This window comes from Bos grunniens, chromosome 29, assembly GCF_055505025.1.
Source record: "Bos grunniens cultivar Pamir isolate PY7600 chromosome 29, Bosgru_T2T1.0, whole genome shotgun sequence".
Classification (NCBI taxonomy): Eukaryota; Metazoa; Chordata; class Mammalia; order Artiodactyla; family Bovidae; genus Bos; species Bos grunniens.
The window spans coordinates 44,952,130-44,969,364 of NC_141193.1; the positions used below are offsets into that span (position 1 = coordinate 44,952,130).

General features: G+C 38.6%; 1 protein-coding gene across 4 annotated transcripts in view; it reads right to left on the reverse strand.

Annotated features, from left to right (window-relative positions):
- The window catches only part of GRM5 (glutamate metabotropic receptor 5), a 644,995-nt gene that overhangs the window by 392,659 nt on the left and 235,101 nt on the right, over window positions 1-17,235 (reverse strand). For all 4 annotated transcript variants that reach the window (XM_086383216.1, XM_086383215.1, XM_086383217.1 and 1 more), the window contains exon 3: window positions 14,362-14,611. In XM_086383216.1, coding sequence (XP_086239342.1) covers window positions 14,362-14,611 — 250 coding nt within the window. The remainder of the gene's footprint in view (window positions 1-14,361; window positions 14,612-17,235) is intronic.

Sequence of the window (17,235 nt, forward strand, 5' to 3'; positions counted from 1 at the left end):
ATACCCAAACAGTCCATTCCTTGTTAAATTTATTTTAGATAAAGTTAAATAATTCAAAACTGAGTGGGTACTCAAATGAAGTATTTCCAGTGCACTGTATGTTCCAACTGCTTTGGACATTATGTTTCAAGATAATCAGGAAAGCTCCTTTGTTCTTGGTCTTCTCTCCACTGATTTTTTTTTTAATTGGAGTTATGATTGCATCGAAAAAGCAAGAGAGTTCCAGAAAAACATCCATTTCTGCTTTATTGATTATGCCAAAGCCTTTGACTGTGTAGATCACAATAAACTGTGGAAAATTCTGAAAGAGATAGGAGTACCAGACCACCTGACCTGCCTCTTGAGAAACCACAACTGGACATGGAACAACAGACTGGTTCCAAATAGGAAAAGGAGTACGTCAAGGTTGTATATTGTCACCCTGCTTGAGAAATGCTGGGCTGGAAGAAGCACAAGCTGGAATCAAGATTGCTGGGAGAAATATCAACAACCTCAGATATGCAGATGACAAAACCCTTATGGCAGAAAGTAAAGAGGAATTAAAAAGCCTCTTGATGAAAATGAAAGAAGAGAGTGAAAAAGTTGGCTTAAAGCTCAACATTCAGAAAACGAAGATCATGGCATCCGGTCCCATCACTTCATGGGAAATAGATGGGGAAACAGTGGAAACAGTGTCAGACTTTATTTTTGGGGGGCTCCAAAATCACTGCAGATGGTGACTGCAGCCATGAAATTAAAAGACGCTTACTCCTTGGAAGAAAAGCTATGACCAACCTAGACAGCATATTGAAAAGCAGAGACGTTACTTTGCCATCAAAGGTCCATCTAGTCAAGGCTGTGGTTTTTCCAGTGGTCATGTATGGATGTGAGAGTTGGACTGTGAAGAAAGCTGAGCGCCGAAGAATTGATGCTTTTGAACTGTGGTGTTGGAGAAGACTCTTGAGAGTTCCTTGGACTGCAAGGAGATCCAACCAGTCCATTCTGAAGGAGATCAGCCCTGGGTGTTCTTTGGAAGGAATGATGCTATAGCTGAAACTCCAGTACTTTGGCCACCTCATGCGAAGAATTGACTCACTGGAAAAGACTCTTATGCTGGGAGGGATTGGGGGCAGGAGGAGAAAGGGACGAAAGAGGATGAGATGGCTGGATGGCATCACTGACTCGATGGACGTGAGTTTGAGTGAATTCTGGGAGATGGTGATGGACAGGGAGGCCTGGCATGCTGCGATTCATGGGGTCGCGGAGAGTCGGACACGACTGAACGAGTGAACTGAATTGAACTGAACTAAAACGTTGTATTAGTTTCTGCTGGACAGTGAAGTGAATAAGTAATATCCTAACTCAACCAACAGTTCTAGAATTTTCTGATCCCATGACCAGCAGCCGCCATTAAACCTCAAGGAGAACTGAAAAGGAAGTGGAATGTATGTAGAAATCATGAGTGCTGCTGAATAAATATCCGAAGCCTAAGTGCTAATAAGCTGTGTGAGTAAGGAAAGCCAGATTCACACACACACACACACAAAAAGAAACCCTCTAGATCAAGGGTCAATGAATTTTTTTACACAGGGCCAGACAGTAAATATTTTAAACTTTATGACACATACAGTCTCTGTTGCAATTACTCAACTGTATTATTGTAGCTCCAAAACAGTCATAGACATTGTATAAATGAGTGTGGCAGTTTTTCAATAAAACTTTATTTACAAAAATAGGAGAGCTGGATTTAACCCATGGCCCTTAGTTTGCCAGCCACTGGCATAGAATGATTTATCACAGTGTCCTCCAATTAATAGAAATATGTACACAATATGGTCACCTTACCAAAACATTTTAGTCTTCTGGAAAACACTGGAAGAACAAATGAACTTCTACTGGTTTCACCACAGAATAACATTTTATGTTTGCCTTCGTTTCTGCACAGATGTTTGATCATTCTTATAAACAACTCTAAACTTTTCTCTTTCCTGGAAGCTAAACTTTACTAGAGTGTTTTCCTAATAAGTTGTGCATGGAAAAATAGTCATGCAGATTCAACAGCCCATCTCAGTTCAGTTCAGTCGCTCAGTCGTGTCCGACTCTTTGCGAACCCATGAACTGCAGCACACCAGGCCTCTCTGTCCATCATCAGCTCCTGGAGTCTACCCAAACTCATGTCCATTGAGTCGGTGATGCCATCCAACCATCTCATCCTCTGTCAACCCCTTCTCCTCCAGCCCTCAATCTTTCCCAGCATCAGGGTCTTCTCAAATGAGTCAGCTCTTTGCATCAGGTGGCCTTCCACTGAAAACCCAGGACTGATATCATTTAGGATGGAATGGTTGGATCTCCTTGCAGTCCAAAGGAACAGCCCATCTAATCATTGAATTTTTCTCATTTACAGAAGGTTGGGTTGCTCCAGGCTTTATTTATCTTACTTAAAAAAAGAAATCTTTCTTTTAGAATCATCTTTAATTGCTATTATTTTTTTATTAAAGATGGAGAAAAATATTTTATACCATATGGATCAAATATATACTGACATTAAGGATTATCAAAGATCTAGATAGGTTAGCACAGTGATTAAGCAAACAGTGCCCTCTCTGCTACTTCCTGCCTTGTGATTTTGAGAAAATTCATTGTCTCTCTGTATGGCAGTTTCTTCAGCAATAAACTGATGTTAATAACAATAACTTTTAATTTGGAATGTTATGAAAAGTCAATAAACACATGAAAACCAACCACTTAGAACAGTGTTTACTACACAAAGAACACCCCATAAAGAGCTACTATTACCATCCAATTATTTAAAAAATTCATCTAAACAAAATTTTGGAAGAGCAATCAGCCTTAAAGCTACCAGACCCCTTTGGGATGCAGATGCCTCCAAAGCACAAGCCCAAGTACTAGAAGAGCCTTTGAAGACTCTGGTTAGTTTCATCTGTCACAGAAGAATTCTGCTCTGTGGAATAATACAAAGACCTTCTGTTCTCCTTCTGGGCATTTCCACTTGTCAGATCGATAGCACCTTACAAAACAATTGGTTTCATTTACATTTCAGATGGTGACATTGATGAGACAAGGGATGTCTCTGAGCATCATAGTCTTCATCTGAAAGCAAAGTTAATATTATCTATCTGCTTCAGAAGGAGAATACATCTCATTCTTTACACTTCAAAAAGGAGTATTTCAGAGGACTTTCCCACTGGGCAGGGGTTAAAAAAACCAAAACGCGTAAAATGAAGACACACAGATTCTCTCCTCTATTACCCTCCTTTCTGCTCGAGAGAATGACTGACGTCTGTTTGGTGAGACTGGGCCAAGTGTTGACCACTCAGTCTGTTCTTTTTCAAAGCAAATCATCCCTCTGAATGTGAGCGTTTCCCTATTGTCATCCTTAAAGCCGCTTCTAAAGGGAGGAAGTTCTGCATTGTCCAGGCGTGCCAGGCCTCAGGGCTGCGTTTTGTTGTCGGTCAGCCTTCAGTCGTGTCCGACTCTCTGCGACCCCGTGGACTGCAGCTCACCAAGCTTCCCCATCCTTCACTGCCTAGGAGGGAGGTCTATCCGGTCATGGACTTGGTCTCTAGTTAGCTAAGATAACTCGTCTCCACGACTTGCTCCTCTTGGTTTTTAATTTGAGATCAAGGCTGTTGTTCAATCAACCTTTAAAACCCTAACAGAGAGAATTCATTACAATACTTGATGTGACCACATATGTACAAATGTTAAATGTGTGGTTATTTTAAGAACATGTCTTCATTACAGTATAACCAATCTTCTTCTATTATTTATAACAAATGGAGTAAGAAAATAAAATGATAATATAGAAAACCACTTATTGAAAGTACTGTTTTCCTTTTTCTCCAATCTCCAGTGACAACTCCTTAGATCACTGGTACACAATCCTCCTAACACACACACACTCTCTCTGCCCCCCTTCTTGCCTCTGATTTTACAAAGGAAAGAGGGGTTACTAAACGAGTTTCCTATTTTCAAACTTTTAAATATTACCTACCTTTGCCCCTGACATAAATTCTTTCTGTTCCAAATCTGGAGCTGACCTTCTCGGCTTCCTCCTCCCACCTACACTGTAAATGTCACTCATTTCCACATTTTTAGGGAGTTGATACTATAAACTGTCCCCCCATTTATTATATCCTCCTATTCTACCTGGATCCTAAAGTTAAACAACCCACTAAAAAAATCTCTGTGACAGGCCTCTGTATGCAATATACAAATTGCAAGAGTCATAGAAGAAAAATGTGAAAAAATAGCTGAAGTATAAAGTTTGGTATTGTTCCAAGTGCTGTAAGTAAAGTCAAATTAATTACAAGAGGGAAAATATCTGCTACACATGTCAATAATCTACTTTCTTTAATTTATAAACAACTTTTATATAAACCAATAAGAAAAAATAAACAAAAAAATGGACTCCGTGCATGATTAGGTAGCTTGCAAAAAATATAAACATATATTACCTATTGACTAAAATATGAAAGATATATAATCTCACTCATAATTAAGGAATTAGGAATTAAAACATGATGATGTTAAATTTCACCTGTAACATTAGTAAACATCAAAACATTTAATAATACCTTGTGTTGCAACAGATGTGAAAATAAATGCTTTTAATTGTATAGCTTGTTCACTGTTTAAAATACTTTTCATCATAAACTACAGTTTTGGAGAAAAAGTAAAATATTATGTTAAAAACCTCTCTCGAGCTCATTTTCTCTCAATATATAATTCTATCATTCTTCATTCCTCAGTTTCACTTTCCAAAGCAGTGGCTTGTATGCTCTGGGTTCATTTTCTCACCTCCTACTCACTTCTTAGCTACTTCATTCTGACTGTTTTTATTTCTCCATTCACTCAACACTTACTAAACCCTAAATTACTTCCACTTAAAAAAAGGTCCTCTCAAAATTATTTGCACTTGTCTCCTAGAATCATTTGACCCTGGTGGCCTCTGCTTTAAACCTGCTCTTCCATGGGTCACAGCACCATCTGGGTTTTCCTCCCCAAACTCTGAATATGCTTTTTCTCTATCTCCTTTGCTGAGTTCATCTTTCTTCCATGCATTCAATGTTGAGGTCCCTCCAAGACAATTTCTTAGACTTTCTAATTCTACATATCCACATCTTCCATTAATAAGGCTAAATTATTCAGACGCATTGCTTATTTTTATTTACAGCCTATATATCTCTTTTGGGGTTTCCCAGGTGGTGGTAGTGGTAAAGAATCTGCCTGCCAATGTAGGGGATGCAAGATACATGTGGATTCCAAGCCCTGGGTCGAGAAGATCCCCTGGAGTATGAAATGGCACCCCATTCCAGTATTCTTGCGTGGAGAATTCCATTTGCAGAGGAGCCTAGCTGGCTACAGGCCAAGGGGCCACAAACAGTCAGAAATGACTGAGTGACTGAGTACACATATTTCTCTTTTGAGCTCCAGATTTACAAGTTCTTCTGCTTTCTTGCCTATTTCTATGTGTGAAATGCACATTAGGTCAACTTATCCAAATTGAACTCATGATCTGCTCTCAACCTCATACCTGGTTCTTACCCAATTATTTTCATCTCAATAAAGGTACCATCATCTATCTTGTTATACACTTAATACTCTAGAAATCAGCAAGTGAAGAACTAAAGAACCTCTTGGTGAAAGTTAAAGAGGAGAGTGTAAAAGCTGGCTTAAAACTCAACATTCAGAAAACTAAGATCATGGCATTTGGTCCCATCACTTCATGGCAAATAGATGGGGAAACAATGGAAATAGTGAGAGATTTTATTTTCTTGGGCTCCAAAATCATTGCAGATGGTGACTGCAGCCATGGAATTAAAAGACACTTGCTCCTTGGAAGAAAAGCTATGACCAACCTAGACAGTGTATTAAAAAGCAGAGACATTACTTTGCTGACAAAGGTCCATCTAGTCAAAGCTATGGTTTTCCCACTAGTCACGTATGGATGTGAGAGTTGGACTATAAAGAATGCTGAGTGCCAAAAAATTGATGCTTTTGAACTATGGTGTTGGAAAAGACTCTTGAGAGTCCTTAGACTGCAAGGAGATCCAACCAGTCCATCCTAAAGGAGATCAGCCCTGAATATTCATTGGAAGGACTGGTGCTGAAGCTGAAACTCCAATACTTCGGCCACCTGGTGCGAAAAACTGACTCATTTGAAAAGACCCTGGTTCAGGGAAAGATTGAGGGCAGGAGGAGAAGGGGATGACAGCAGATGAGATGGTTGGATGGCATCACCGACTTGATGAACATGAGTTTGAGCAAGCTCCGGGAGTTGGTGATGGACAGGGAAGCCTGGCGTGCTGTAGTCCATGGGGTTGCAAAGACTCAGACATGACTGAGCAAATGAACTGAATCTAGAAAACACCCTTGACATCTCCCTACACTCCTTATTATCCAACACATCAGCAGCTCCTACATATTTTTCCGACTTCATTGAGTTGTGCATGATATACAAAAAGCTGCACATATTAGATGTATACATGTTGGTGAGCTTGGACACAGACATGCATTCCTGATGCTATTATCACAAACAAGGTGATATGCACATTTTAATTAGTAAGGAGGGCATGGTCTATTGCCTTTTCATCATTCACACTGCCATAGTCCTCAATAGTGTAATTTTCATTAGAGATACTGTTCTTCCATATGCGTCTGACTTCGTCTATTCATAAGCCATATCCTGGGATTATCTTTTGGAAAATAACACCTATCATATTCTCACACTCCTAAAAAAAGCCTTCTCCAATGATGGAATAATTATCAAAATACTACAAGGCTGAAAATACTGTCTCCTAGGTTGCTCTCCAAATTTCTTAACACATACTCAGTGCTCAACCCATATGGTTCAGAGAGTTTTTCATATGATCCAAGGCACATGCATCTAAACAACTGGCTGTTTATAGACTGAACACAATGTAATTCGTCTGGTCTTTCCAACTCAAATGAAGATGAGGAGGAAAACAACTCCAGGCAAAGCAGGCAGAGTTTGGCTGACTTTACTTGCATTACAAAATCATCACAAAATTTACAACAGGTTTTAAGGCATTTACATTTACTAGGTTTATTTAATTTTCACAGGATAACCTAAAACAACAAAAACGAAGCAGAATCAAAATTAGACTGAAGCTATCATGTGCTGGGTGTTTAGTCACTCAGTCGTGTTCGACTCTTTGTGACCTCATGGACAAGGACCCTCCAGGCTCCTCTGTCCATGGGGATTCTCCAGGCAAGAATACTGAAGTGGGTTGCTAGGCCCTTCTCCAGGGGATCTTTCCAACCCAGGGATCAAACCCAGGTCTCCAGCATTGCAGGTGGATTCTCTACTCTCTGAGCCACCTATAACCAGGGAAGTTATTATAAATATGCAAACACTTCTGTTGCTAAAAGACATCTCTCTTTGTGATACTTAGAACAGCCACTAGGATAAACTAATGTGACCTTGTCCAGTCATTTAAGTCCAGTGAGTAATCAACTGTCCATCAATAGATGAATGTTTAAAGAAGATGCGGCGTGTATATATATATATACATATATATACATACATATATATACACATACACACACAATGGAATATTATACATAAAAATAATGAAATAATGTCATTTGCAGCAACATAGATGGATCTAGAGATTATTTAAGCAAAGTAGGTTTGGAAAAGAAAGAGAAATATGGTATGATATCACATATATGCTGAATATAAAATATTACACAAATTAATTATAAAATGGGGATATCAACAAAAATTGATGGTTTTGAACTGTGGTGCTGGAGAAGACTCTTGAGAGTCTCTTGAGCTGCAAGGAGATCAAACCACTCAATCCTAAAGGAAATCAACCCTGAATAGTCATTGGAAACACTGATGCTGAAACTGAAGCTCCAATACTTTGGCCACCTGGTGTGAAGAGCTGACTCATTAGAAAAGACCCTGATGCTGGGAAAGATTAAAGGAAAGAGGAGAAGGGGACAACAGAGGATGAGATGGTTGGATGGTATCACCAACTCGATAGACATGAGTTTGAGCAAGCTCTGGGAGTTGGTGATGGACAGACATGGAAACCTGGCATGCTGCAGTCTATGGGGTCAAAAAGAGTGGGACATGGATGAGGGACTGAACAACAATAAATTACCAAACTTAAAGGCATCTAAAACTTGAAACATCCAACGTTGCTTAGAGCATTAAATTTCTGCTCCCCCCTCTTTCCTCTCCTGCTGACATCCTTCTCCTTCCCACTCTCTTTCCCTCTCTCCTTGTCTTCTAACACAGAACAGGAACTCAATGAAAGCAACTTTTTTACCTAATAAAAGACAGACAAAAGATGTACAGAGATAGTGCACTAAGAAGTATATATTTGTACTTTAGCGTAAGAAAACAAAGTTTAACCTTGTGCAGAAAAAAATAAATTCAAATTATATTACATTGATATACCATTTTTCCAATAACAGATTTACAAATGAAAAGCTTGACACATATCCTGTCAGACAAGTTGAGGGGAAATAGCTACTTTCCATACATCACTGAAGGGAAAATAAAATTTTTCAAAAGGAATTTGACACTATTTAACAAAAGTACATATGCATTTATCTTTTGATCTAGCCAATGCCACTTCAAAGAATCTACCGTGAAGATTCATCACTGTAAATATGAAACAGCACATGCCCACGACTGCACACTGCAACATGTGTGTGTGTGCATGCTTGCTCAGTCGCTCAGTTGTGTCTGACTCTGTTTCCAACCCCATGAAGTGCAGCCCACCAGGCTCCTCTGTCAGTGGGATTTTCCAGGCAAGAATACTGGAGTGGGTTGCCATTTCCTCTTCCAGGGGATCTTTCCGACCTAGGGATAGAACCCATGTTTCCTGCATTGGCAGGCAGATTTTTTATCACTGAGCCACCTGGGAAGTCCTATATATTACAACCTACTTTATAATAATAAAAGACTGGAAACAACCAAAATTTCCATGGAAAGGGGGAATGGGTGAGTAAACTGTGATACATTCTGTGGTAAAGTGTTGGCCAAGCCCTTTTCCCTTCTTTATGAGTGTTTAAGTTTCCTAACTATTGAACACTGTACTCCTGGCAACTTGGTAAAAGTAGAATGTCAACTATATCCCAGCATTATCACCTCTGATGAAAATAACCTCTGATGGGTACATTGCATCTGGATTGAGAGGAACTGTAAATAAATTATAAATATTTCCCCAAAAACAACTTTTTTTCAAACTACAATTAAATTACACTAAATGGCCTAATGGAAATCAAGTACACTTATTTACAAATATAATGAATACTCTGGTGAGATACAAGTATAAAGACTAATGTCTACTTCTGCATAATAGCTATCATAGTTTTACTAGAACAATAGTGTATAATTCTATCCACAAAGATGTTTACTAAAGTGAGCTCTTATCCTTTCCATCTTGAAAAATATTAATGCAGCATGAGCTCCTATGAGAAACACTGATAAACATCTCATATAACAACAAAAGAATAAACGACCCAATCAAAAAAAGGGCAGAGGACCTTCAATAGACAATTCTCCAAAGGACACACACAGCCGGCCAACAGATACAGGAAAAGATGCTCAACATCTTTAATTATTAGAGAAATGCAAGTCAAAACTATAGTGAGATATCACCTCACATTGGTCAGAATGGTCACCATTAAAAAGTCTACAAGTAGCAAATACTGGAGAGAGTGCAGAGAAAAGTGAACCTTCCTACACTGTTGGTGGGAATGTAGTTGGTGCAGCAATTATGGAAAGCTGTATGGAGGTTCCTCAGAAAAATGAAAATAGAGTTGCCATATGATCCAGCAATCCAACTCCTGGGTATATATCCAGATAAAGCTGTAATTCACAAAGATGCATGCACCCCTATGTGCACAGCAGTGCTATTCATAACAGCCAAGACACGGAAACAACTTAACTGTCAGTCAACAGATGAATGGTTTAAGAAGATATGGTGTATACACACACACACACACACACACACACACACACACAATGGAGTATTACCCACATGTGAAAAAGAATGTGATGATGCCATTGGCAGCAACATAGATGAACCTAGAGCTTATCATACTAAATGAGATAAGTTAGAGAAAGGAAGACAAACACCGTATGATATCGCATATACATTGGATCAAAAATATGATACCAATAAAGCCATCTGTGAAACAGACTCATAGACACAGAGAACAGATACCTGATTACCAAGAGGCAGGAGAAGAGGGGAAGGATAAAGTGGGAGTCTGGGGTTAGCAGATGCAAACTAGCACACAGAGGATGAATAAATGACTATATTCAAATCCTGAGATAAACCAAAATGGAAAAAAATATGGGAAAAGTATATATATATATAACTGAATATTTTTACTGTACAGCAGAAATTAACACAACATTGTAAATCAACTATACTTCAATTTTAAAAAATTAAAAGCTAAAAACAATAGCTTGAAATAAATAACCTCTGGGGGGGAAAAACACTAGTAATAATTCCAATGAGTCTTAAAATTTAAGTACATTTCCTCTTGTGTCCTGGTAACAATCAAATTCTCAATTCAAATAGCTAAATAGTTTTAATCATAGACAAGGTAAAACAATCTTTAAATTATTACTTTGTTGAAAATCAGTCCTTGTTTCCAAGTTAACATTTAGGTTTTACAAGTTGTAAATAATACATCTCAAACAATATTTTCCCAAGTCAAGCTCTAAAACACTGTATCCATTCTAGAAAAATAAGCCCCTTTGTTCAGATTACTGATCTCATTCTGCTGTCAAGGCTAAGGTGTTTAGCAAGACCATTTCCGGGACCCGGACAGGCCATTTTTCTTGGCAATGAGACAACAGATTACCCAGAGCTCAAACGAGAAGACCCAGTGGCCAGGTCCATATCACTCTAACAGTCTACAGATGAGCAGCACAGATGGTGAGATATATTGATTGATGAGGTTGTCTTGGAGGCAGAGTTATCTTAGACATGCCTAACATTTTAGTTGAATGACCTATTAAACATGCCTGTCTCAAGGCAGCTGGACAGATTTTTAAGTAACTATAGTGGTTAAATGTGGAGTCCTGTAGGAAGTTCTGAATATAGTCTTTTCTCTTAATTTTGACTTCTTGTATCTAAGATCCATTTAAGTTTGAGTTGGGGGTAAGGGAAGGAAGGAGCATACAGAGAGATCAGGGAAGTACATGCAAATAAAATTACCTTAAAATACTAGGAGTTACAGGGTTAGCTGAATGGGAGTTTTTAGGAGGGAACATTAATATAAAAATGCTAACTTCAATTGAAATCATCTAGGGTAGTTTTTTTTTCCTACACCAAGGATCTATGAAGAACCAGGAATCTGCTATCAATTTATAACTTTTCCCCTTTCCTACTCTATAGTTGACAGAAGAAAACAGCACAAGATTTTGAGTCAAGGTAATTGGGTTCCTGTGGGACTTTGACCATGTCATTCAAACACTTGCGTTATCCGTTTCCTCGTTTATAAAATGAGAGTGAATAGATGATCTAAATTCTCTTTGTTGTTGTTTGCTGTTGGAAGTAGTAGAACACAATGCTAACTGTTCAGTCTCTAGAGTTACAAAGGCATTTGGAATTCTGCCTTCCAGGCATACGTCTATATAACAAATTATTATTACTATAACTCAGTATTTATTGAGTCTTAAAGTCCTTGTCTATAAAATGGAGATGGTAATGGTATTCATCATGCAAGTTGTTCTTAGATTTTTTTCACAGCACTTATTAACTTTTATCTAACTCATCATCTTCAAGGTCCACAAGGGTAGTGATTATTGTCTATTTTGTTCACTAATACAGTCCAAGCATCTTAACAGATACTATGTCTTAGTGGCTTCGGCATGTCCGACTCCTTGCAACTCCATGGACTGTAGCCCCGCCAGGCTCCTCTGTCCATGGGATTATCCAGGCAAGAATAGTGGAATGGGTTGCCGTTTTCTTCTCCAGGGGATCTTCCAGACCCAGGGATCGAACCCAGGTCTTCTGTAATGCAGGCAAGATTCTTTACCATCTGAGCTATAGGGAAGTCTCTAGCAACTTAATATTTGTCAAATTAATAATTAAATGAAACAATGCATTTAAATGGCTAGTGAAGACACTGGCACACAACAGTTGATAAATGATCCTATAAATGGTCCTGATAAATGGTCAGGACCCAAAGTGCCTTTTCACTATGAAGAAATAGGAATAGAAAAATTAGGGATTTCCAAGGGAAGATGAAGGGGGCCTAACGACCTGACTGTGGTTTCCAGATATTTGAAAGAGTATAGCATATTACTTTCAAAGAGAAAAATATGATCCAAGATGTAGAAACTACAGAGAGATACTTTTAAGATTCAGAAAAAGGAAGATTTTTCTAACAGAATCGCTCAGAGATGAACTGGTAGTCAAGTAAATGTTGTATGATTATTAGCCAATCAATGAGAGAACTAAGAAATCTAGTTAAGGCTATGAATTTATTATTTCATGAATGAAATGAGTTGAAAAGAACTTATCAACAGCATATACAGAATAAATTTTAAAATATACAAAATATTGAATTTTGGCCTTGTGATACTATTGGCAAAAAAATGTAGATGGAAAATGTCAAATATAGTACTTACCAACCTACTTTTCTTGGGTACATGTGATCAAAATACATTTGTTTGTTGATATAACATATGGCTGATAAGCAAGTGCTTCGGATTTGTCTTATTTACGTTGGCAAAGCAGCAGACAGGAACTGCAGAATGCCTTGTCTCCCTCCCCATAAAGAAAAACAGGACTGTATGAAGCCAGCTTCTGTCTTGTGCTTTTCAGCCCACTGGTGACACTGGACTTTGGAACATCAGAATATTGGCAGTGAGGAGGTTCCTGGATTGTGTGAAACTAGCTGATGCATCACTCTTTCCAACAAGGATGATTTTAAACAAAACGTATGACACCGATGAGAAAGGAATCTCACTCATATCATTTTTATGAAGGATGGTTGGCCTCATATAAAACAGTCCCATCAATCTACTGCCATCAGCGCAGACAGAAGAGAATTAGGTACATAAACTGGCTGTCATAAAATGTAGCCAAGCAGGAGCTAAGTCTCATCACAGAAGGTCAGTTAAGCATTCGGAAAATAAAGGAAGCATGTTTTCTTTAATGAGCCATCAAAAGCTAATAACAAGTTAGCTGGCTTTTAATTTGGACAGTTACACTCAGAAAGATGTAGTGGTTCTGAAGGTTCTCTCTCTTCTTTAAACTGGCTACCTAGCGAGAAAAGATGTGATAATATCATGACTTTTTAAAGGTATGAAACGGTGAACTGTGTTCACCTTTTCAAACTATGGTGTTGACTTGGATTGTGATGGCTAACTTTATGTGACATCTTGATTGGACCATAGGGTGCTGAAACATTTGGCCAAACATTATTCTGTCTACAAGGATATTTCTGGATGAGATTAACACTTGTATGGGGAGACTGAGTAATGAAGCTTCTTCTCTAAGGTGGGTGGGCCTCATCCAATCAATGGAAAACCTGAAAAAGGTTGAGTCAGAGGGAACTCCTCCTTCAAGACTGCTCGAGTTGGGATATTAGTCTTTTCTGGACTTCAGACTGAAACTGAAGCATTCGATTTTCCTGAGTATCACACCTGCCAGTTTTTGGACCAGAGCTGTAACTTTGATTCTCCTGGGTATCTCTTTTTATAGATACATATTGCTGTTTCTGTTTCTTTGCAGAACACTAACTAATATACTGATTCAACAAGATCAGGAGGAAATGAGATGAGTTGTGCCAATCAAGTATATCATCCAGATAATTAAAGTCAGTCTCTGTAGAAGTAAATCTTTCAGAAACTCATCTGGTAACAATGTGAGTGATCAGGCAATGTGATAACACTTGTGAAATAAAATAATAAGCCAAATTACCAATGCCTTAAAATTAGTACTAAAAGCAATTCCCCTGTTCCAGCCCCAAATTCTAAAATGCTATGTTATAAAAGAAGCTTACACAGCCATTCTTAGAATCAATTTCAGAAGAGACTGCATAAAGTTTGACACGTGTTTACTTACCAAGGGGGATTATGCAAGTTATTTTAAAAGCCTTCTCATTTCCTTACAATTCTTTTTTGAAGACTTAAGGATTCCTCATTTTCATATGTTGATTTCTGCTGTCGTTAGTCATCATCTCATGGCCTATCTACTTATTTTCTGTGATTATTTCCAGGCTCTGGTATTAATGATTTTTAAGCTCTACTTGCACTATAACAGATTAAGCTTCCAAAGCAAAAGATACCCTCTGAAGCTGCCAAATCCCTGACATTATTACCTGCAAGTGAACTGTCTCCTCGGCACTTACCTGCCCAGAAGCAGGAACTCTCCGGCCAGCCCCAGGCGCCGCATGGCCATCAGCAGCCCTCTCACCGTCATGCCCTCGCAGAAGCAGGCTACCACCCGCGCCTTGGGCAAGTGACTCGTGAGCTTCTTGAGCAGTTTATCGAAGCTCTGCTCCCCCGCATTGCTATAGATTTTGTAAGAATGAGCGATGCAAATCCCTTCCTTGGCTGACATATCTTTGAAAGCTTCCATCCCACTTTCTCCATAGTTGCCTGTAGGGAAACAGAGAAGCAGAGGGGAGAGTGTTGGAGTCACTGGGTAGAGCTGGAATGCGGTGGGGCCAGGAGTGTGCAGGTCCCCTGGGAGTGTTGGATTTGGCACTTGAAGACATGAATGAGATTTTGTTCTTTCACTGATCTGCTTATTTGGACAATATACAGTCAAACTACAGTAGGCATATACACATTGATCTTTTAAAACTTTTCCACTGAGAGAATATCACAAACAGTACTAGCAATCTGGCTCCTCCTTTGATTCCAAAAAGCTTATACTCTAGTGTGAGATGATAGAAAATATTTACCTGCTGTTTTTTCATTCTGTCTCACTTTCTCATCTCTGTTTCTCATTAGATGATCCTCTCACCCCACTGATTCAGATTTTTGTGTTTAAAGCCATAATATACAGATGCAAAACATATACTTTATGTAGAATAGATGTAAAAATATCTTACTATTATATTTTACAGACTATTATGCATATATTTTATTACTAATCATGATAGTTTATGGTTTTATTGCAAGTGAAAATTCCAGATCCTTGACTGAGATTTCAGTCTTGTCACAGATAAAAGTATAAGCACATTTAAAATATTTGAAATTTTATATACCATTGGAAAGTTACTGATTCAGGGGGAATAATTCCAAAGTATTTAGTAAAGTTCTGGGGTTAAGGACTCATGGCGATCTTTTAAAATTATGGAACATGGGGATCAAGATTGACTACTTATCGGCCAGGAGGTATATGAAGATATATGTGACCTCATTTAACTTTCAGAATAATATATTTAGATATATATTATGACCTCCTTCCACAGATACGAAAACAGATGAGGCAGTCAGGTTTACAGTTGTCCAGAGTTGCTATCCCCAGAGGCGGAAAGCTGCATTCTATTCACGGATCTGTCTGAGACTGAAGATTCTACCCCCTCCACTCTTCTACCATTGACTTTTAGGAGACTCGGAAGCCCAATTATATCTGCATTTCTCTTTCCAATTTAAAGGTCATGATGCTTCAATTTTAGATATTTTTGGAGCCTTTTGAGGCCCTATAAATCATGACAGGTTCATTTTCTGAGCTTTCAAAAGTTAAGGTGGGAAAGGGCGATTAATTTGAAAAATACAGGAGACAATTACAAGACAACTGAGCTGTGGGACCAAGCTGTGGGATGGAAATGGCCTAGCAGTCAGGAGATGGAATTTCACCAGGAGGGGTTGATCTCAAAGGAATAAATGACTACGAGTCATTCAATTGCACACATTTCATGATAAGATGATAAGAGAGAGAACTCGTAAATAACTATGCCCTGTAACATTTTGATGTATGGAAAGTTAGTTCATACATTTGAGCTCAATGCTCCTTACATCAACTCTGTGATAAAGGTACTATTATCTTCCTTTTGCAGCTGATGCAACTGGAGCTTGCAATTAGCAGGTAGATGGCACAGTCTGGGTTTGAACACCTATCTTCTCCCTCCCAGCCCTACGTGTGCTCCATCACAGCAGCTAAGCACACAGCACATAGGAGCCTCAGACGTTGAGGGTGGGTTTTTGTGACGTTTCATCCTACGAATAAACTGTAAAGGGCAAAGCAGAGCTAGACCCTTTATAGCAGCTTGAGCCCCAGCCAACAAACACTAGTAGGCCATGTGCATGTTTCCTTCTTCAGAATTAAAGCAAGAAGAAGCCTCTATGATGATGGCAAGTAGGCAATTTAGTTATTTTTCAATTAACAAAGTTTAAAGGGCTCTTCCTGAAAAATGTGCCAAGGGGGCTACATTATCAGTCTTACACTAACCTGAGTAATCTATTTTTTTCTGATCATTTTTAGCCAGCTCTACTTTTCAATTGACTGTCTTACACTTGATGGTTACATTAATGCTGGGACATTTGCAAAAATAACTTGATATTAGTGCATAATGATTGTGATGGCAATAATGAAAATTCTCAATATAGTCATAGTTAAATAGAAAAAATACCTTTACAAAGTAATAATCTTTAGCATGCCTTCTAACAGCCTTGTTTAAACATTGTGTGTTTATACAGTGAGTTATATAGAAGCAGCTTGTAATAGAGAACTTTATTATTAGGTCTGGATTCTAATTTAGCTTTTATCATTTCTAAGTCTCAGTTTTATCACCTGAAAATCACAAACAACACTGCCTAATATATGGGCTTTTGTATATCATAATTTTTTAAAATTTTATTTTATTTTTAAACTTTACATAATTGTATTAGTTTTGCCAAATATCAAAATGAATCCGCCACAGGTATACATGTGTTCCCCATGGGCTTCTTTGGTGGCTCAGTGGTAAAAAATCTGCCTGCCATACAGGAGATGCTGGTTCTATCCCTGGGTTGGAAACATACCCTGGGGAAGGAAATGGCAACCCACTCTAGTATTCTTTCCTGGGAAATCCCATGGACAGAGGAGACTGGCAGGCCACAGTCCAGAGGGTTGCAAAAGAGCAGGTCATGACTTAACAATTAAACAACAACAAAATATTTTATAGGCAGCCTGGACCTAATAACACTTCAGGTGTGCCGAATCGCTTCAGTCGTGTCTGATTCTTTCAGATCCTATGGACTGCATCCTGCCAGGCTCCTCTGTCCATGGGGCT